This window comes from Crocodylus siamensis, chromosome 2 (assembly GCF_052110815.1).
Source record: "Crocodylus siamensis isolate JL-2025a chromosome 2, ASM5211081v1, whole genome shotgun sequence".
Classification (NCBI taxonomy): Eukaryota; Metazoa; Chordata; order Crocodylia; family Crocodylidae; genus Crocodylus; species Crocodylus siamensis.
Genome location: NC_143396.1, coordinates 226121018 through 226143980, shown reverse-complemented (window position 1 = coordinate 226143980; position 22963 = coordinate 226121018). Strand labels below are relative to the sequence as shown.

The following is a 22963-nucleotide window of genomic DNA, read 5'->3' as shown; positions in this document are numbered from 1 at the left end:
AAGGAGTCCAGAGGAGGTGCTTGCACCACCTCTGGAGGGAGCCTATTCCAGGCCTTGGGGGCTTGGACAGTAAAGAAGCTTTTCCTTATGATGATCGGAAGTAGTCAGACATATCAGCGGTGCCTGCTAGAACAGTTCAGAATTAGAAAAGCCACGATGAAACCTGAAATTTTACAAACTTTTTATTCTCTTCTGACATTGTACTTCCCCCCAAATCAATGAAATCCTATGGAGACAGAATAACAATATGAGGTTACAATATGCAAGTGATAGAAATGGGGCCTGGGGGGGAATTGATTGGGGTTAATTTACCACTCAAGCTAGAGGCCCTCTGTGGGGCTTGGTGTGTGTCAAGATGTTAATCTGCCCCGCGCAAGGTGCAGCGGGCAGCGAGAACAGAGCTGAGTGATGCGCGAGCCTACAGAAAACTACATCTCCCAGAGCTCCCAGCACTGCCTCCTCCCAGCCCGGCTTTCCGGTTTCGAGGCTGATGAAACTGAAAGTGCTGCAGCGGCATCTGCTTCAGGGAGGCTGTTTCACCTTCAACTGAGTAAGGAGCAGGGATCAGGTGGCAGGCAGAGCCTTAGAGCCATAAAGCATGAGCGGAGTCGAGTCTGGCCTCTCTGAGGAAATGATCAATCTCACCAGAGGACCTTCAGGTACAGAGTTAAAGTTGGGGGGGCGGGGGCTGGGCTGGATGCTTTGCCCATACTGAGATCAGGGCTGCAGCCTCCCCTGGCTCTGAGCACCTCCCTGGATTCAGGGCTGCCAGGAAAACCCCAGGCTGAGGCCTGCATAACCTCAGCCCTTGTTTCCAGCAGCAGAGACATTTGCAAAGACCTTCAGGATGGAAATGAAATCTCAGCAGGAGGCAGCAGTGAATACAAGCACTTGGAGCTCTCCTTTATGGCATGCTTGCAAGAATGCTCCCAGCCATGTGGCTTCTCGTGCTGCTGGGGAGGGGTTAACATTGCTCTGCGCTTGAAATTAGCGTGTGCCCCCTCTCCTCCCGCCCTGCTTCCTTACTCAGTGACATGACAGAAGCATTTGCAGTGAGGCTGCCTTGCTCTCTGGTTTGCAAATAAAAGATCTGCAATAAAATAATAGTTCTGACTGTGTGAGTGAGATGGAGAATGCAGCCGGATTGTTTTCCAAGACAATATACCTGTGTGCATATCCTGACCGTGTGCTTGTGTGCTTTTTAAAAGGAAGAACAACATGAGACTTAAAGTTAAACTGAAATCTGTTTTGTTTTTTTTTTTAAACTGCAGTGAAAGTCTAGGAGATAAAATTGCAAGAGAGAGCAAACCTGTGAGGGAAGTCCTGGTGAGGTGCACATGTGGGACTCCGTGCTACCACACAATTAATGAGGGGGAGGAGAGGAGGAAGCAGACAAGCTTCTTTGGGTAGATGTGATATCTTTTATTAGACGAACTAAATAGTTGGAAAGATTGCTCTTTGCAAGCTTTTGGGCACAAACACCCTTCTTAAGGCATAGGGAGAGTCTGGAGTTGTTAGGGATTGCTCTTGCCTTCCTGGAAGAAATGGGTAACAAGAAGAAATGGTTGCGTCTGCTGCTCTTTTGTTCTTGCTGGTCCCATGAGCCCCAGTCCACAAATTCATTTTAGTGAGAAGTAGGCCTCAGACATTTATGGGTGTTGGGTGCCTAAGTACTTTGTGGTTCTGGACCTTAGACTAGGGAGGGGAAATAAGTTGTCTGATGTGATTTGAAGCTCTACCTAGGGCCAAGTGTAGGCATATTATAACAATGCATGTTAACTGGTCATTACTGTAACAGACAAACTGAGTTATGCCCAGGCTCTTAACATAACTTTAGGCCTGCCCAGAACTAAGCAATTACATTGTACAGAGTGCCTTATAAGGCACTGGGAAAAGTGAGTGCTATGATCTGTACCTGGTTAGCCCATAGTTTCCCTAAAAGGAAAGGAGACCAAAAACAGAATAGGATTGGAGTACCTTATCTAAAAAGATAAGGTAAGAAACTTGAGGATTGGACAGTTTGAGATGAGAAAGTTACAAAAGTAGTGGACAAACAAAGAGACAGTGTGTGTTTGTGTTGCCACCCTGGGGAGACAGGAGCAGCCTTGGAAATCTTGCTTTGAGTAACAAGGAATCCAGAAACTAACATCCCGCACACCCAGCTGAGGATCTGAGGCCGGTGCCACCGAAGGTCGCTGCTGTAACGTCTAAGCAACCACTTGCCAGGTCATATTACAAGGATAATTATCTTGTAATAAGCCCTTGGGGTTACTAATAAAGTTTACTTGATACCAAATTGGGTGAGGGGCCGTGTCAATCCTTGGGGGTCTCTGGTAAAAGGAATCCTGTTGGCAACAATTGGTGAGTCAGCCAGGGGTCAGAGATGGATTGATGGTGTCAAGTTGGGAACTACAGCTGATGGGCAAAGGTAATCTTGTGGGGGTTTTTTGCAAAAGTAATCCTGGGGGCAACAATTATGGCTGCTGACACATGGGGGTGGGGAAAAAAGTATGCTTTGTCAGAAGAAGCAGCGCTTTTATAGCTCTTTTATTTAAAGCTGATTCAATCAGCTATTAAAGCGCCAAAAAATCTCTGCTAAAGTGCCTGATTTATACAGAGGTTGGGCAATCCAGGTCCAATGCACACAATGCCTCTTCTAGGTATGTGATGGGCTAGGTGTGGGGGTGTGCTGAGTGTAAAGTAAATACTGGTTTTTGACAGGTTTTTTACAGCTGTAAGCAGCCAGTGTGACCTCAGATCTCCCCATTTAAAAACTCCAGTGGTTTCCATCCTGTTGATCATAGCACTCCATTATATTTTCTTGTATCCTGGCCTATGCTGTAGTCACGCAAGGGCAGGCAATTATTTTGGGTAGAGGGCTGCTTACTGAGTTTTGGCAAGCCATTGAGGGCTGCATGATAGGCAGCCCAGGGCAGATTAATATTAATTTTCTAAATTTTTTAGGGGCCTCGTGGTCCAGATAAATTGGACTGGCAGGCCGCATGCAGCTTGCGGGCTGCATTTTGCCCATTCTTGGGCAAGACCCTCGAGCCAGGAACCTCCGGTTTTAAGTTTCAGCAGGAACATTGGCACACCCCAGTAACAATCCCCAGCCTTGGCTGGAGCCAGCACCCAGTGTGTCTGAGGAAGGCTTAAAAAAAAGCCCTAAAATGTAGCAGTAGGGTGGGCCGCATCTGGCCCCCGGGCCGCATTTTGCCCACCCCTGCTGTAGTGGCATCCTGTTGCTAAGGATAAAAGAATAGACTTGTCATTGCAGCATAGTTTTGTACTGAAAGCCAGTATAAGGAGCAGCAGATAGCTATAAAAACTGGTCTTTTCAAAAGGAATCCAAATTCCCCAAGAGTTGAAAGTTCTAACTTTTTTTATTTAAAGAAATTGGATGAAATGGATGCAATATGAATAGTGAATTGCAGATAAAATTCGATTCCTTGCCTTTTAGTAGAAGGACAAAAGATAAAGAACATTCCCACGATAAACAAGGGCCAGAATTTTCAAAAGCACTTACTACTACCAGCACTCAACTGAGAAGAGTTTGGGCTATTCTTGGTGATATTGAAGACCCACAGCTCTTACTGATGTCACCTGGGTGGCAGCTGCTGAGCATTTCTGAAACTGCTGAGCAGTCAAAATTTGTGGTTGCTTTAGAAAACGCTGACCAGAGTGGTGATGCCCTGCCCTTTGCCTGTGCTGTTTTGTAAGTTACTTAAATAGGTGCCTAAATGGCAATAAGTGACGATACTGTGAGTAGGAAGAGGAAAAGAAAGTGGGGAAGGACAGTGGAGAAAGTAGTCATCTGTCACTGTGGCAGTCAGGCCTCAGTTGGCAGCTCCTTCATGGAGCTCTATCCACAGGCATATACCTGGCATGCTTCATGGACACCTCTGATACTGGCCCTTTCTGCCAGCAGAGAGAGACCCTGGTGCATGCCTACCTTGAATGTGCCAGGGTGCAGCTCCTCTTCCAGCACCTCCTGGTGAGGTTTTGGCTACACTTCTCTCCACATTTTTTCTTTATGCACTCCCCATCCTTGGCCCCACCAAGTCCTGGAACCTCCTGGTCAACTTTTTCCTGGCTGTAGCTAAGCTCTCTATCTGTCTGACCAGGAAGGAGGCTCTGGCTGGGGGGGAACCCAAGTGACTCTGGGGCCATATTCCTGACTCTCACACATATGCGTCTCTGGGCAGAATTTCACTAGGTGCAGTCTACTGGTTGCTTGGATTTATTTGAGGGCCAGTGGGTGCTGGCTGGTATGTTCTCCTCAGTGGACTTTTTTGGAGCTCTCCTTATCAACCTTTGACCCCCCCCCCACTTCTGTCCCTGTTTTCTCTCTAGTTTTCTCAAGTATTATGTTGGGTCTCGGCCCACAGTTCCCTGTGGGCGAATCTACACATGCATTATGGTGCTTTGCCTAATGCACATTAGGCTGCCTTCATGTACAGTAAGGAATGCACACAGTTTTTAAGTGACACTTAATGCTCAGTCGCCTATTTTACTGCAGATTAATGTAATCACACTTTCTTACATGATGCTTTAATGCGCAGTAAAATAAGGTACTGCTCATTAAGGGACATGTGTAGACATGTCGTGTGTGTAACAAACAGGCTGTGGCAGTCAGGCCTTCAGGATTGTATATGCTTTGAAATTGACATGATTTATTATGTAATTAGAATGTTATAAGAACTGCATTCAGTTAATAACACATGCATTAAGTTGAGACTTGATCCAAAGACCTGCAAATTTAAGGGAAGTTCTGAATCTGGAACTACATTTTGTGACTCAGGGTTTAATGTTAATTAAGGTAAATACAAATGAAAACCTGCCAGACCTTCTGCTTGAGCTTAGCTGGTGGCCAGTTTTGGCTTCACCCTCATTTCCAGAGGCTGCAGTATCCACATCTCGGTGGTTGATGTAATTTTAGTTTCTGATGGTGAATCTTGTTCCAGTGGGTGCACCCCACCCACAAGAGACATTTACTGCGCAGTTGACTAATTAACTGCATAGTAAATGTCTCAGCATCTACACACACACCCATTTTAGGGCTTGCAAAACTAATAAACTCTGCAGCAGAGTAGAACTTGTATTTTTCAGGCAGCCAGGACAGCATCTACATGTGCACTGCTGTGCATTAAAAAAACTCTGTAGAAGGGTAGTACTGGTAAAATACTTGTATTCTACCAGTATTACCCTGCTGCAGAGTTTTTTATGTGCAGCAGCACATATGTAGATGCTGCCCTGGCTGGCTGGAGCCCCCAGGTGCTTCAGCACAAGGCCTGCAGCCCATGCACTGAGAAACCTGGGACCCAGTCAGCCCTCCACCCCACCGCACGTGGTGTGGGAGCAGTCAGTCAGCACACCCCTCCCGCCCCTGTCTCCATGTGTTGCCGAGCGGCTGCCTGGCACAGGGGCTGCCTCCAGGCTGGCTCCACTATGAAGCATCCTGTGCCCCAGCCAGCTGGAGCAGTGTATACACATGTCCTGCTGTACTCGAAAAAGCTTATTCGTGCATATTAATCATGTATGTAGACATGCCTAGTGAAAGGCACTGGCTTCAGAGCCTTGCATGCTTAATTCATCTAGTTATTCACAGTACAACACAGGTAGCAGCAAGCCAGAAACCCCCCACCAGATCTCTCCAGTGTGCTTGGCATCTGATCCTAAACAGGTTTAAACTGATAGCCTAAAATTGAAAGAGTTTGCGCATGCTGAATCATCCAGTCCTGTTCAGAGGAGCTGGGCTGCTTCTATGCCTGTACTGCTTTAGCAGTCTTAATTCTGGTTGCTCTTGGTGTTCAGTTATGCTAACTAAACTGCTGATAAAATTCTCATTTGCTGAATAGAGACCCCAGCTGACTGGTAACTATTCCCACACAGTTGAGAATATTCTGAGTTGAATTTTTTTGGTTTTATTTAGTCTTTTATCCCCTGGATCTGAAATATAATTATTTAGATCTCTGTGTTCTAGAGAACATAGTAGATACATTTAAAAAAATATTGGAAGCTAAATATGTACTAACTAATAGGGTGAAGGTACCATCAACTTGTCATAATAATTGAGCCCTTATCACATTGCTTATCATTCACTTCTGTGTCCAAAGAGCAAAGTACTGGTATTCTATATAGCAAAGTATAATCCTGTCTCTCAAACTGTACATTGACTGGTTTACAAACTCTTAAAAAGGGTACTGTGAAAAACATCTGTCAAAAAAATTGAGGAATGGCAAAAATATCTTCACCATGGTAGAAGAGTGTGTGCCTGGTGTTCACACTATTTTGTTGTTGTGAAATTCTCATTGAGCTGGTGAAAAGTCATGTTTTATGAAAAGACAGATTATTTTCTGGTTTTCTGCTGTTTGGGTTAATCTCCCTCTAAATCTGTAGCTGAATGGCTACCCTTGACCAAGCAAGGCAGAACTGTGAAACTTTTTTTGCTGGGCACAAGTGTTTTGTATGGATGACCCAGAAGAAACAGTTACTGTTATTCATTTCACACTCACCTTCACCCACCCACATCCCTCCTTCCCAAACTGCATCCAAAAGATAATGACTTTTCACAACATTATGAAATCTTATGAAAACCTTTATCTGGTTGTGACTGTTCCTGCTACAAAACAAGAGAGTAGGATTCCTTCATGTTTTTCTCTCTCCCCAGTAAATTTTCTATGGCACTGATCGCTTTGTTCCCAGACTATTAGTTTTATGGCACACACGTGTCAATTTGTTTTTCATTTTAACTGCCACAGAAAATGTAACCTTATTTAAAGCAGCTACTAGGGTACCAGAAATTCCAGTATCTCCTTCATTTTCCCTGCCTCCCCAACCCTGTATCCCCACAGTTTCTACTGCCAAGTCCACCCTCTCCACCATTTGTCTAAAATGGGCAAGAAGGAGCAGGAAGAATGATGGGTGGATGGGAGCTCTTCATGTTCCCCTGCTTTTCCACTGGAGATTGTACTATGTGAACTCCATAGCTCGCCCCTCTGCCCTTTGATATCCTAATACTAAACTAAAAAGGTACCACAAGCTGTGGCAAGCCACTTTTCTGGTTATAAGCTGCTTGTTCAGTGTCCTCTGTTCTCCACCCAATGCAGGCAGAGAGAGAGAGGTATTCAGCTGGTGAAGTGGGCGTTGGGGAGCAGGAAGCAGGAATTTATATCAGACCCATACTGCTGGTAGCTTCTGGGTGACAGGTTTCTATCAGAATATGCCTAATTCCTCCTTTCCTCCTTCCCTTTCTCAGCTGTTTTGGCAAAGTTTGACTTCACAAACTTCTTTCAGCTCAATCCCCCATCCTTATCATTTATTATTATTTATAAACCTGTTTCTTTGCATCTGTGATACAGAAGGGGCTCTAGCAACCCCTGTGTTTCAGCTTTCGAATTCAATCTGTTCTGGATTAGACTAAGCAAACAAGTCTTAATCTTCCAGGGAACTTTAATCCACCAGCTGGCTACAACCAGAATTTGATAATCAAGGTTTAAAAATCCCAAACCCTCTAAAAACCCTGCCTTAATGCGGATATATTTTCTGTGTCAATTTATGCAATGTTCTAGTTTGTTTTTCAAAACTTAGAGTTTTGTCTTCATCTCCTGTCATGTTTTTGGATTCCTGAGACGGCACCAAGTGCTCACTTCAAATATGAAATGGTTTTATTCAAGGAAATAAGCAATGCCCTAAAGCCTGATCTAAGTCATTAGATGTGGTTAAATACAGGGCTGGAAGCTGAGAAATCTGGGCTCTGTGAGACCTTGAAGAAGTCATGTCAAGTCATATTGTAAAATGCTTACTTGCCTCTCAAAAGTTGGTGTAGGTCTGATTCACTTTTGCTTGAAGGTCCACTGTGAGATATCAGTCATGTTTGTTTCCTTTAAGTAAAAAGTTATTGAGGAGAAAATTGTTCTGGCCAGTGAGGACTTGGAGTATGTACAGGGTTGTGTGCAGCTATGCTGGGAGTTGCAAGGTAGAGGAGGAGGCCGAGCACCATGCAGACTAGGGGTGGGCACAATGGCAAATCCAGCCATTGTGCCCACATCGCTTCAGCCAGCTGGACTCCATTTCCTAGCAGCCCCTGCCCACATCGCTTCAGCCAGCTTCCATGGAAACCCCAGCAGTGGTGGGGCCAGGGTTTCCATGGAGACTGGCTCCAGCAGCACTGGCAGGGTGTACAACTGGGTGGGAAGTTGCTCCGGGGCCAGGGTTGGGATTTTATGGCAGTAACAGCAGAGTTTGGAGCCAGGGCAGTGCCAAAATCTGCTGCCTGCACACCCTTGCCCAGGGCATATGGGTGGCAGATCGCAGCGGCTCCAGACCACGCTGCCACAAGATCCCAGCCCTGGAGCAGCTCCCTGCCCAGCTGCGCGCCTTGCCAGCCCTGATGAGGTTGATCTGGTGCCATGGAAACCCTGGCTCTGTTGCTGGTGGGGTCTCCATGGAAACCAGCTGCAGTGATGTAGGCAGGGACTGCTGGGAAATGGAGTCCACTGCAGGCTCAATCTGGCCTGTGGCCTGGATTTTGCCTGCCTCTGATATAGACTATTATTCCTGCCAGCCGCAAGAGTGGCTCAAATTGTGGTTAGCTGTCTTTCCTATCTCCCTTGTTTGATGTGCTCTGTCTCTTGCATGTCTCAGGGTTAGGCTTTAACATTGTTGGAGGGACGGATCAGCCATACTTGCCCAACGACAGTGGCATCTATGTCAGCCGGATCAAAGAAAATGGGGCTGCTGCTGTGGATGGCCGATTACAAGAGGGGGACAAAATTTTAGCGGTAAGCCCTTTTCTCCCATCCTCTTTTATACCTTGTCTCTCTTCTTACCTAGCAGTTCTGCGTCAGAGGTCTCCTGTTCAAAGCAGTTCATTGAGAAAAGTGGCTCAGTGCAATCCATTCTTTTTGCCAGTCATGGCAGTTTATTAATCTGTGCACTTTTGTTTCTGCCAGCTAATGCTAAACAGGAATATTCTTCGTGATTTTTCTTAGTGTATCCTATAGTGGATAGGTGGAACCTTTTCAGATTTGGGTTAGCTACGGACTTGTCTTTACTTGGATATGAAGTTGTGATCTCAAGGAGCTGTATTAACAAACTTATGAGACATGGCTTTACAGGCCATTATAGATAGGGAACAGCTCTGGGTAAGCTCAAGGGCAGTGAGTCTCAGCTCGGGTGTGCAAGATCTTTTGACGGGTGCCAGGAAGTCTGAGGAAATAAGTAGATAAGTGCAGGATCAAACTTGTCCCTGCCTGTCCAATTCCCCTTTCCCACTGCCTAGCCCCTCAGCAAGGAGGTGAGCACTGCAAGGAGCTAAAAATTAGTTTTTGAAACTGGGTGCCAGTCCATTCACAAAAGTTATAGAAGGGTGCCTCAAGTCCAAATAGGTTGAGAACCACTGCTCAAATTCATTTATGCCAGTTAACGTGCTGCCCTTTGCACCAAAGGTACTGGGAGGCTTACAATAGCAAATTTTAAACACAGACCTACTAAGCAATGTCTCAGCCTAGCTTTGTTTGCTAAATACTTCCCCAAGTAGGAAAGTCTCACAGTGCTTCCAAAACATGTCCGGGCTTGGACTCTGGTGGGTCTCAAGGAGGGGGTTCCAGAGCTGGAGAGTAATTACCAAGAATGACTTCCCATGTTTGTTACCAACCAGACTTGCAATAGCGATAGTACTTGCAGGAGGTTTCTCTCGGCTGAACTTGTGGGCTGCAGTGGGGCACAAGAGACAAGGCTGTCCTTTAAGTATGTATGGCCCAGAACATATAAGGCCTTGTAGGTCAAATCCAGTATCTTAGATTGTGCCAGAAAGCTATTGGAAACCAGTGCAGATGCTGGAGGATTGGAATTTTGTGCTCTTGGCACCCCACCCCCATCCAAAAGTAGGCTGTCATGTTTTCACCAACTGCAGCTTTCGGACATTTTTCAAAGGCAGCCCTATGTAAAGCGCACTGCAATAGTCTAGCCTTGAGATTATGAAGTCATGGATGAATCTGAAAGAGGGTTGCAACCTTCTCAGCAGATGGAATTGGTCAAAGGGGCTCCTAGCCACGGCTGCCACCTGAAGACCCAGGAGCACCCCAAGCTTGCAAACATGAGTGACAAGGGGAGGCTGAACCCCATCACTGATAGGTGTTCCAGTCCTCACCCAAGGCAAGTGGTTTGCCCACCACCATCACCTCAGTCTTGTCCAGATTCAGTTTCAGCTGGTTCTCCCCACATCCAGTGGGGAGACTCGGGGGCCAGGATCAGAAGGGAAGGAGAGGTGGAGCTGAGTGTCATCAGCATGCTGATGGCACTTCACTCGAAATCTCCACATAGTCTCACCCAGCAGCTTCATGTGAGAAGATAAAACCCTGGGCGACCCTATAGGAAGGGTCCTGAGGGGATGATAGACACTCACCCGTCACCATCCTCCGGACCCTCCCTACTAGTACCACTTATGATGAATTAAAAGGGTTTAAAATAACCAGACCTAAATTCTTTTCACACGTTGATATTATACTACTGTAATTCTGCGTAAATTTAATAGAGTTACTTGTGATTTATACTGATGTAAATGAGAAAAAACAGTCTCTTTATCTCCAGGTTGCTTTCCCATTTATGCTGGTCAGTGGAATAAAGATGATTACAGCACTAACTGCTTTGCTCAGGAGAATCTGAGCTTCCTATTGAGCCATAAAAGATTGAAGTGTAATACATCAAAAGTAATTTAGGTTCCTTCTCCTCAACAGAATTATGTAAAACAATGGCTTGGATGTTGTCTTCTAGTATTGTCAGTCATACAAAACTATCTGTTTTAACAAGCAGTGTTTTGCACAAGTATCTGCTGATAATCTATCATATGCACATTTTTAAAACTCATGTGTTAATCTTTCCTATATAAAGCATTTGCAGGCTCTATAAATAAATTAAGAGTGACTTGTGTAAGATGGAGTCTGACTATTGATCCAAAAAGTGATATGAAGTTAAAATGAGGGAAGCTGTATTACTTTATCCTGGCAGGATAATAATTTTGTGTGCATGTATTTGAAGCATGTAAATGCCAAAAAGAGGAGGAAGGGGTTAGTGTGATCTAAGAGCAATGGTACATAATGGGGCAAAAGAAATTTTAGGTGGAATATCAGAAAATATGTTCGATGTAACCTGGCTATGAAATGTTCTTCAGTGAGAAATAATGGATTTCTGTTATTGGAATAAGTTACTAGACAGGGTTGGACAGCACACGATTGTAGAGATCCATCTAGCTTTATTCCATGGGTTGCATTTGCATTTGTCTAGCCCAAGGGTGCTCAGCCCCCAGCCTGCAGGCCAAATACAGCTTGTGGAGCTATTGCATCTGGCCTACAGAGTTCCCCATGAGGAGGGAAATTTGGTGGCAGGGGAACGGTGGCCATTAATACCGTCACCTCTCACCCCCTTGCCAAACTCCCAGACCCCAAGGTCTGCTTTGCCAGTTGCAGCTGGGCTGTGCCTCCTCCCCTGCATCTGGATTGGGGCTGGCTCACACCCCTTTTTCCCCACAGAGCCAAGCCATGCTGCCTTTTTCCCCTTGGGGTCAAGCCATATCCTGTGAAGCTGGGATGTGGCTAGGCTGCCCCACGCCCCCCTCCCCATGGCCAGATGGTGCCCATCGCGTTGGCCCTGGTGCCAGATTGGGACCACCAGCAGGATCCAGCCCATGGACAGACAGAACACTGCCAATCCAACCCGCTGGGGGAAGGGTTGAGTATCCCTGGTCTAGCATGTTAATTAAAAATTATCTAGTGTTCATGCCTTATACTTAATAAAAGAGCATCATTATCCTATGATGACCAATAAAAGGTTCGAGGCAAGGCAACTGAAAATGAAAGCTTTTATTTTTGATTGCATGCTTGATCTGTTAGTAAATGATCATCCATTAAGCATGAATGTATCCTACAGTCAAGTATTTAGCAATACGTGTCTCAAATATCCATGCGCACATTTTTAAATGGGGCAAATGCTAACATGTCTAATTGATTTATCAAATCCTTAGTGCATATCTTTTTTACATCCTTAAAATGTTTTGTTTAAATTGCATCTCTCCTAAAAAAATATTTGAGAATTGGCCAGGACAGATTTACTATATCATATTCTGCTTTTGATTCTCTTTACAGAAATTTGCAATCTTCTTTTAGTTTTTTCCCCTTAAGACTTTTGTTTAGATACCTAACTTATACTGTGGCGGCACTACAAAGTCCACCAGTTATTAGAATCACAGCAGGCAGAACACCTCTGATTTTAATAAAGGAAGCAAAGTAAAAAGTCCATGCAGACGCCTGTTGAAAAACTTGACAGTTTTGATGCTTCATTAGATTTTATTCATTTATTACAATACAATTTAAACAATAAAAACTACAGGCCAGCAGACTTTGACATCTAACATTTACATCTGTTGCCTAAAATACTCATGTAAAATTTCCTGCCACTGTCATTTTTAGGAACTCTGAGACTTCCTTTTCTAACATATTTTTTTGTTGTACTCTGTTGTGCTGTCACCTTTGTTCTCAAGCCTATGTAAAACTAACGTCTGTACAGAAAGGCTGTCGCCTTGCTTCAGTTTTTTCACATTTTTCACAGACTAGATGTGCTTTTGGCTTGTGTTGCTCTTGGATCTTATCTTGCTTGCTGATTTCTGCAGTGACCATCAGTTCCTTTGTCAAAGGCCACCATTTTTTTAAAGGTTTGAAGTGGCCTTCTTCCAGATGGAGAATTGTTTTTTACTTCCTCACCTACATGAGTCATGTTGGCAATTCCTGCCTTGAAGTAATGACAGATGCTGTCAGCTTTAACAGTGTCCCAATGACTTTGTTTTTGAAGAGCCTTCAGAAGCGCTAGTTCTTGGACATGCTACAGCCAGTGCCTTGAGTTTAATTGATTATTGCAATTACTTTGTCACAAATATGTTAGTGTATGCTCTTGATGCTTTGTGTGATATCTTGATTGGGAATCTGTATGACTGAGGTAGTGTTGGCAGGAAAAATAGTAAATATTCTGCAATACAACATTTGACAGGTGCCCAGAAGAATTATCCAGCAACAGAACAATCTTCCAAACCTTTTTCACAAGTTCATGGTGCCTTTCATTTAGGAATTTCTCGAGGCTTGAGCTTGTCATCTGTACATTTTTGTTTGCTCTTTAGTCAATGGGTAGTGCTTACCCCATGAGAACATTGTGGAGTCTTGCTCTTCCTTCTGACTTACTAGGGTTTTGGGGTTTTTTAATGCCTAATATTGCAAATCAGAAGCACAGTAATGCCATCTTTCTGCTTCTTTCCACCATTAACAAGCATACATTTGAAAAGAAAAGTCTGATTTGTAGGGTGATCATACTTCCCATTTTTGCTAGGAATGTCCCGTTTTAAACATCTCTTTGCTATTCCACCTTAAACATCACACATGGTCGGAGGCATGAGTGTGGGATCATGCATTAGATCCAATTGCTTTTTATTGCTGGTGAATTGGCAAGAAGCAGGCACCCACGTCTGAGGCCGCAGGGACCATGTACAACCAGGACCCAGAGACCGCATCAACCATGGGATTCTGGGTCCCAGCTGTGCATGTGGCGCAGCCTGGACCCAGAGCCCCATCAGCTGTGGGATCTCTGGGTCCCAGCTGCATGTGAGGTGCAGCCAGGACCAAGAGCCCTGTGTGAGCCCAGAGATTTCATGCACCCCCAAGTCCATGGCGGCCACAATCCCTAGAGCTGCAGGCTTGCACCCCTGTGGTTGGAGCCCTGTCAGCTGATGGGCTTGCAGCTGCAAGGGAGGCCCTGCCACACTTGCAAATTAAAGCTCAATAGCAACCATCTATAAAGTTAGTACACATTTTCAATGTCTAACTGTATAGCTGGTTGGAGCATTGAGCATGTGTTAGCTACTTTGCACGTGTAGCTGGTCTCAAGGTAACTGCACAATTCACCAGTTAATTGCATGATACCTGCAATGTGCAGAGGGGACCTGTTTGGTCAAATTAACTCTTTTGTTCTTTTTTAGTGGGATCTGCGGGACTGATGTTTAAAAATGGAACTATCCTGGCAAAAAGGCATGACTTTCAATCCTCCTTCCCCTCCCATCTCCCTCTGTTCTCCCGTGCTCTGTACTTCCTCTCTACTCTCCAATACTCTCAGCTGATAACTGAGCTCAGAGACAATGGTGTCTCCTAGCTTGGAACTAGGGAAATATGATCACCTTAGTGATTAGACATTGCTTTGGAGAGGGAAAAAAAAGCTAGTTTCATCTGTGCTGAAAATCTTGTCAGCACAATACTCTTGCAGCAATTTGGGCAAAACCTGTGGCACCTTCTTTCCACTGACGTTGCATTGGCATTCTGCTTCTTCAGCATTCTGCCATGTCTTTCCTTTTACGTACTCAACTGTCAGTGGGCTTAAATTTAGTATAACCAGTCATTGTTGTCAGGCTTCTTGCCTTCTTGACAAGGATTCAGCAGGTGATTAATGCTTTGTGGTGTTCTGCATGTGTGAACCAAAGAGATTTCAGTCTCTTTTCCCCACTCTTGTGTTCATAGTTAGCATCGAGGTTCCCATGGTCAGTGTTTATTTGCTTTAAAACTTTGCTGAGAATCAAATGAGACATGCCTAACTTCCTTGCTGCCTCCTTTTGACAGCACTTTCTCAGCTTCTGGTTACTTCCTCAGTAGAGTTAAGCACTCTCAAAAAAAAAAAAAAAAAAAAAAAAAAAAAGATGTTAGCTGTGCATCACACATGCTCAGTAGTCACGGGTTGTTGTGTAGCAACTTAGTTGTACGGTGAACATGCTCAGACAGAGGCAGTTTGAACTGACTTGATTCTAGCAGAAGGCAGGGTAGATTTACACTTTACAGACTAACTAAACCATATGTTATATATGTATATATTTGGCGCACACACACACACACGCACACACACACACACACACACACACACACACACACACACACACACACACACACACACACACACACACACACACACACACACACACACACACACACACACACACACACACACCCCCATAAGCTTTTGTGAGCTTAAGGCCACTTTATCTGATGCTGCCATGAAAGCTTATGCTAATATATAATCTCTGATTTATGTAATCTACAAAGTGCAAATTTACACTGCCTTCTGCCTTGCTTCAGACTAACATAGCTAACCACCTGTCTCTTAATTCTAATGACCAGTGGGGAAAAGGCTTGGATGTATAGATTATAACTTAAGACTGATTCTTATAAGCAGCTGATTTGATAAAATGAGACACTCACAAGCAGTAGAACATGTGTGTAGTACAATGCTTCTCGTATTGGTTTTGGAGTTTTGATTCTAATATTTGGCCCTTTATTAAGCAACAGTGTAATAACCAAGAGACCTTGTAATATTAGCTGTGTCAGCTATATCTTTTTACCTTTTGGGTCCCTTAGGAAAATGAAAGACTCCACAAGAACCAATGTTGACAGAGCTAGTCCATTCTAACCTGGTTTTGCTCCCATGCAGCTTTCTCATCAGCTATCCTGTATGGGTTCACGTTTCTCATGCTTCATCTGAAGCCAAACATGAATATATTTGCAAAGTTGGAGGAAAAGTTTTCTGCTTTGCCAATAAGAAAAATGTCTTTCTAAATTGTTAATGTAAAAAACAGTTCAGGATCACTTGGATTAGCTTCTAAATTTTGTGCTTGTCCTGGGGGTTTGAATCAGAACAGGCACAGCACAGTCATTTGGACATGTAGCCCTTCCAAGGTGCATTGCTGCTTCTCTGCCACTAGGTGGCCAGCAAGAGCACACAGCCCAGCCAGCGTGTCCCAGGAATAACAGGAACCCGCAGGTGCACCCAGCCATGTCCTGGGACAAGCATTAGCATGTTTTATTCCACATACTTCAGAGGGACTTGAAGCAGGACAGTGGACATGAGTATCTGTTGGAGTCTCATATACTTGCCCTGCATTGTGCTTCATGTTCATTAGATCCTGTACCATCAGCCAAAAATAGCCTTTCCACCTGACGTTGCTTTATTTTTTCAAAAGGTAAAAATAATTCACAGTGGCACCTAGTTGTTTGAGGCACTCAAGTAAACCTGGGTAGGAGAAGCTGGGTAAGAAAGGTAGGCTCTTAAGCAGGTAATTCATAGCAGGAAGCATAATATAATTTAGGTAAAAGGCTTTGGATAAATATGATTGTATTGTCTATGTCCCTTTATCCACTCTGTGTATCAGAATAAAAGGTGAGACCAAGCTACAAAGCTCAGAACCAGCTCCAAACTCCTAATGGCTTGGCAATGTTTTGATCTGGGATTTTTGGTTGAGATCATTTCTCACAGGATCATATCAACAATTTAAACAATTTAATTGTTTAGTGACAGTGTGAATAGTACCCTCTTCCTTTCATTAGATTTCCCAGGTAGAATAATGTTGGCCACCTAAACTGTTTCCTGTTCCCTTGTCCAGTCTGTCCAAGAGTTGATTTCTGATCTCACAGCTACTGGTTCTTCCTTGTGTTCCTTTGTTAGATCAATGGCAGGGACCTGAAGGACTTGCAGCACCAGGAGGCTGTGGACTTTTTCAGGAATGCAGGCAATGACGTGTCTCTGAAGGTTCAGCACAGGGTATGTATAACAAGCTCTAAGGGGTGACCTGAATTCTTATGTATCCCTCCTTCCTCTTTCCTCTGTGGAAAAAAGAACAGAATTCCCAGGGATTCAATGTGAACAATGTGTGCAGGGTTTCCTTGGTTTGGGTTTTCTTAGGTTAATGAATGGCCCCTTCTAGGAGGCCCTCACCAAGTAACCAAGCACCGGCAGTATCTCTATATAATATTACTATTTTCTAGTAGCACTTGGGATGGGAGAGAGAGGGTTTGGAGTCTGTCCTCACCCTCTTCTGTTGTGTAAGAGACACACTGTTTCACGGTATGGGCAGATGAAATCCCAAGTCCCCTCCTACACCTAAATCTCCAGTTTTATGTTGTTGCTGGGTAGAAGAAAGCAAGATGTAGGGTGTCAACCACTTCTCTAAACATGTCAGTCTCAGCTAGGAGGCTAAAGACTGATGGGACCCTAGAAGAGAACACCTATAGGCCATCCCTTCATCTTAGGGGTGAGGCACATTTGCAAGGCAGTGTGGAGGAAGCTTATAGTGCTGGTATTTTTATACACTTGGTCTGGAGGTAAAGGGAAGGCATCTAGAAGCCACTGCTGTTAGTGTGGCCCTTCTCACAGTGCTAGAATTCATAATAGAAATGCTAACCCAACCTGAACCAGTGCTGGGGAAAGTCTTTGAAGAAATTTGTGGATAGGTCATGCTGAGATCCCCTCACCCTGTGCAAATATAAAAGGGAAGTCCAACATAGGCCTCTTCCTGGCAAATGAACATGTTGGAGATAATATATTGATGCCTAGAGAGGGAGTGTTTAATGCACATTTCCTAATTTGTGTATCACTACGCTCTGCTGCATGGGATTTAACCTGCTCCAGCTGTCCTCTCTGCATAGTCCCTTGCTTTATGCAGGGATATAAAAGCATTTAATGCTGTTTGTAGTTAATGGAAGGTTTTCTTTGGCAGAAGCTGTAGTGGTGCCTTTTGAAGCAGAGTTCCATGTTCTGGACCTCCTGTGCCTCAAATGTACAATACAAGTGGAAGGCATGTTGTACATGCTTACAGAAGCACTTATTCATTATCACATAGTATTGCTGTCTCTCCTGGAGTGAGGGACATCTCTCTAACACTGGTACTTTTTTCTCCATTATAGCTGCAGCCACAGAATGGCCCAGTGGGTCATAGAGGAGATGGAGAGCCAGGTGGTATTCCCTTAGCTGCCATTTTGGTGCCAGGTTTGGCACTAGCAGTGGCTGCAGTGTGGCTCTTCCTCAGATATCGACAGCGGATGTGAAAAGTTCACCCTCCAAAGATCTCTGCATATTTTCCACATCTATGATATAATTTAAAGAACAAGAATCAACTGTTTTTTTTCCTAGACTGACATCGGAAAGGGTTATTGCCTATCATAAAGTTGCTGCTGATGTTCACTATGTTTTTTTTTTTGTGCGATGGATAGAGTAGGATGAAAGTAAGAGATGAGTAGGATGATTGTGTGTAAAGTGGGATGTGCCATTTCTCCCTAATCCCATGGAAGTGTTGTGACCCTCTTTCTCTTGCACCCTGAATGTTCAAATACTTTCACTTATTCCCTATTTTAATATGTGACTTCTAGGTGGGGAGGGTTGGGAGGGCTGGGGGGTGTTTTTTAAAACAAAACTTTTATTTTAGAGTTCTTCTTGTTCTTTAAATTTTACAGCCAACAGTCCCTGTCCCTGCATCAAGGATGAAGAGAAACAATATGTTTTATTCCTTCCTTTTTGGGGGAGGAGGCGGGAGATGGGCTTGCTAACTAAATGCCTTAGAGAAATATGTACAGTCTTACCTGTGAATTCACAGATAAAGTTCTCAGTGCAGTTGCTAGTTAAAACAAATATGCAATGTCCATGTGTGTTGTACTGGCCCAGGAAAGGCAGGAGGTAGTATGGCAGAGTAGGAGAAGAGGAGAGCAACTGAGAGAGCTCCGGAGAGAAAAGCCAAAGAATTGCAAAAGGAGACTTTCTGCCAAGTCCTAGCATATTGGAAGAAGAGAGACCCCCAATGGGATCACAGATCTAATCAATGGAAAATGATGTCATGAAATAGAAGCTGCATGGGTTTCTAAAGCAGAGGTTAAGCAACAGTATGTTATTCCACAGAGCTACCTGAAGCACTTATCTTCCATGTTAAACAGAGAGAGGTTGTGTGCCTGAAGGAAGTGTCATATTACGTAGTATCTTTCTGTAATAGCAGCTGATTTGCTGTCTTCAGAATTCCTTCAAAGACTTTAAAATGAATTCAAAGACTTTATAGAGAGAAGTCATCCATAATATTGGTCCATACAGGCTACTGCTTGTTTGCAGAGGCTGTGATAAGGCTTCTGGGAGTGGAAAAGGAAGATGTACAATCATGACAGACATTCTGTTAGTACACTAAATGTTTTTGAGGAAGAACTGACAGATTTAGGAACAACAACGCATTTGCAAGAAGCACCCCATTACGTTCCATAAAAAAGAATACTGAAACTTGGAAGGGTGTTTAACAGGCTACTACTTCTATCATAATCTTAAGGGAGTGAGAGAACAAGGGCAACACCATTATTTCAACACAGAGTAAAGCTGGATTGTACTTATGGGAGCCAGGCAGAGGAGAATAGGCAGAGATGTGTCAGTGTCCCAGGGTGCTTTGATTCTTTTGGATGGGCTGTAGGACAAAGCACATCTAGATGCTGGGTGGAATCTCTCAAACACACTTCTTGAGACACGGTACCTGGAAGAAGAGCATGAACCAGAGTCAGATGATGATAGAATTTAGTAAATAAGACTGAAGGGGGAGACCATCTCTGTGGGAAGGGTGCAACTGACTTTCATCTGCAGGACTTCAACTCCTCACTATGATTGTTCTGTTTGAAATCTTCCCGCTGACCTGAATTCATTGGAGTGAAGCCTGTTTCTCTTATATCCAAGGAAGAACATTGTTTAGTACTTGTAAAAGAGAAGTGATATATGTCTGGTCTATATGATGCCAAAAAAATCAGATGCAATATATATTATGTAATATTATAAAAGCCTTAGTCTGTCTGTCTGTCCATAACACCTTATTCGCACTCTGACAGGCTGGCAAACAGCCAATCAGAGCGCTCCAAAAGCGTTTGGCCAGAAGATGGCGCAGCGGAGTGCTGCCATGACAGTGGGGACGCGGGGGCTAGCCTCGGCCCCCCCCGTCCCCTGCAGGCAGCAGTGACGGAGGAGGGTGGGGAGAGCAGGCCCAGCCCTGAAGTGGTAGGGGAGGGGGTGGGATTGGCCTGCCGAGGCAGTGGGTGGGGAGGATGTTGGGACCCGGCATGCCTGACCAGACAAGAAGCGCGGTGGGAAGGATGGAGCCGACAGGCCCCAACACAAGACAGTGGGGAGTGGGGGGGGGGGGGCACAGTGGTGGTGCCCCATTGCTACTGCACCCTGACAACTGCCCCAAAGGTGGCGGGGGCAGTGAGGAGTGGGGGAGCAGACCCTTTCTCCCCCTCCCCAACCAGACAAGAAGTGGGGGCAGGGCTAGATGTGGGACTCTGTGCCTGCCCACCATGGGGAGCGTGGTGCTGCTGCGCCGCACCACTGAAAGTCCCCAAGGAGTGGGGGGGGGCACAGTGATGGCACCCTGCCACCACCACTGGGCCCTGCCAACAGCTGGGAGGGGGAGGAGAGGAAGGGGGATGCGGACGCAGAACGTGGGGCTGGGGGGGAGTGGCATCAGCCCTGGCCCCGAAGAGAGACAGAGGAGCAGGGCCAGACCCAAAGTGCGTGGTGGGGGCTGGCCATGGGCCTTTGTCCCACTCCAGCCCCACCCCCCTTCATTCTTGACATTCATTTTCATCCTCTTTCCCTGCAGAGTTTGTTGTTACACTGTTGCATTCTAAATATTTGCATGCCTGTCTGGAGTTGTGCTTCTCCTGTTTTTAGCAGATGAAGGCCATGTGCTGTAAATACTCGACACTCTTCTAGCCATGTGAAGGATCTCAGAGTGCCAACACGGACATGCAGAAAGTACCACTCCAGAGAACAAATTGGTGCATGGTCAAGAGGAGCAGGCAAGGGAAAATTCTGCCCAAGGTCCCATGGGCGAACCTCTCTTCTTGATAAAAGTACTATGGGAATTTCAAAATGGGATGATCTGTGTTTGTGTGCAAGTGTGCCTACAGTTTCACGTGAACTGACATGATTGCCCATGGAAAACACTTAAATGTGATTACCCACAGACTACCTATTCAGCTTTTAGGATGTACAGCTGAGGGCAGTATATTGACATCTATGTCCAAGTAACCATTCCTTGAATGTGTAGCGTTGTGTGTCCAGGTAGAGCAGCTAGCACATCTGGTTATTAGACATCACTAGAACTTGATGCTGTAGTACAATAATGCAGCTTTTCCTGCTCACCCTCCCCACTCATCCCAATTGTAGAGTTTGAAGCAGGTATTATAATCACTTGTTAGTTCTCTGTATGTCATTCATAAAAGATGATGCAGCTAAAAGCAGATATTTGGGTTGGTAAACCTCTGGAGCTCCCACTTTTGCTGCTTCGTGAAACCCATTTTCTCTGGGGTACCTTGAGCCTCTGGAGGCTATACTAACATCAGAAGTCCATCCCAGGTGTATGTGGCCCATTATAATACAGCTAAGGAATCGTAGTTTCTGTAGCCAACACCATAAAAAGGGTGTAACAGGACTAGCATTGCATCCTTCCACCTTTGACCCTCCACAAATGACCCGGTGCCTATTTATAGTTGGGTTGACTGGGGGTAAACTAGAGCTCAAGTCCTGAGTGAGGCTTTAACTCACACATCTGGATGTGTAGTGACACATCTTGGCTGCTGTGCCACCGGGCCCCACCTGTAATGCTTGAGAAGGTCGACAGACTATTGGACAGTGTTGGAAACTTGAATCATCAGTTACTTCATAAAACAGGTACAGTATAGTTAGTACAAACTCTTTTCCCCTCCCCCTGCTCCATGTATACACACATATGTTAGCCATGCATGGAAGAATAATTTCTCAAAGGGGTGAGGGAAGGGGGGATAAGAGAAAATTCAGCTTCTTTTGTTCTTTTTCAGCCCTTGTCCTTGATTCTGAAACTGCCTGACACAGGTCTGAAGCAGCTGTGATGGGGGCTTCTGAGATGTGAATTCCCATTCACTGAAACGTAGAAGGAAACAAGCAATTTGTTTCACAATTGTCTACACAATGTAGAGATGGTGACTACATTAAATAGACTGGATAAGTGATTAGCTTGGGCAGTGAAAGACCAGGCAGGTGTAAAGATTCCTTGGGTGTTGTCTCCCCACAGAGGGAGCAGTTTGTGTGAAGTCATCCTCAAAAGACCAGACAGCAAGGAAGTGTGCAGAGGGGCTTTTACTCTCTCCCCATTGGTGTCATTTCTTGTGTCATTTAAGTGATCAGAGAAGACAGGAGTGGTGGGCAAGTTTGAACTTATATTTGTGTCATCTTCAACCAGCAAGAGTCACATGAAGTGCCCCTTCCCCTTTCGTCATACTTTAGTCTTCACTGAAGCTGTCCGTAAGCTGCTTATTTCTTGAGCATGGCATAAAACTATTGCAGGTTCCTTTGTGGGGCACTTCTAGGAACTGGTGTGCTGATTGTTTCTCTCTCGTACAGAGCTTCAGATGTCAGAAACAGTGTCTTGTAGGATTGCTGTTGGTGGGCTTCCTGTGCTCAAGGATGGCAGCATTTGGGTAAACTCCAAGCAATGATGTCAGGGTCAATCTTATTACCAGAAGTTCGGCAGAAATTACAGGGTCGGGCTGTATGGCTGCCAGGGGTCAGGATGAGGATCTTACAGTGTAGATGGTTGGTGGGCATGGGCTTGACATGCCCATAAGGTCCACTGTCTGTGTAGTCATACTACCCCCTCTTTCCACTCCCCACATTTTTGTTTAGTTTTTGGATTTTGATACTGTTCGGACACTGTTGCAAAGTGTATTGCTTGTTAAACAGGAAAAAATTGGTGGTTTATAGCAGACCCCCACCATGACATCACCCTAGTTGCTCTCTCCTCTAACCCAAACCTAGAGACTTTCAACAGACCTATCTCCAGTTTCATACTGGAGCTCTGAGCAATCATATGACTCTTTTACATAAAGTGCAACTCCTCCTCCTCTTCTCCCCTGCCTGTCCTTCCTGAACAGTTTATACCCATCCATAACAGTGCTCCAGTCATGCGAGCTCCCACCAAGTCTCTCTTATTCCAGTTACGTCATAGCTCTGAGGCTGTGTGAGGACTTCCAATTCTTCCTGCTCGTTTCCCAGACTCCATGCATTCATGTACAGGCACCTGAGGTAACTAGTTGGTTGCCCTGATTTTTCT

At 44.9% G+C, this 22963-nt stretch overlaps 1 protein-coding gene across 1 annotated transcript; it reads left to right on the top strand.

Moving 5' to 3' along the window:
• The first annotated feature begins 481 nt into the window (after positions 1-481).
• On the top strand, positions 482-19647 carry SYNJ2BP (synaptojanin 2 binding protein). Its single transcript, XM_090033251.1, has 4 exons — positions 482-659; positions 8647-8783; positions 16525-16620; positions 17763-19647. Exons 1-4 carry the CDS (start codon positions 599-601, stop codon positions 17901-17903), a joined length of 435 nt encoding a protein of 144 aa, XP_089889377.1. The 5' UTR covers positions 482-598; the 3' UTR covers positions 17904-19647.
• Positions 19648-22963: the final 3316 nt, after the last annotated feature.

Bases quoted from the DNA above. Each gene is read 5' to 3' on its own strand.
- SYNJ2BP (XM_090033251.1), top strand. From the start codon at position 599: ATGAGCGGAGTCGAGTCTGGCCTCTCTGAGGAAATGATCAATCTCACC. The intron at 660-8,646 runs GTACAGAGTTAA...TGCATGTCTCAG, and splicing joins TCTCACCAGAGGACCTTCAG to GGTTAGGCTTTAACATTGTT. The intron at 8,784-16,524 runs GTAAGCCCTTTT...TTCCTTTGTTAG, and splicing joins AGGGGGACAAAATTTTAGCG to ATCAATGGCAGGGACCTGAA.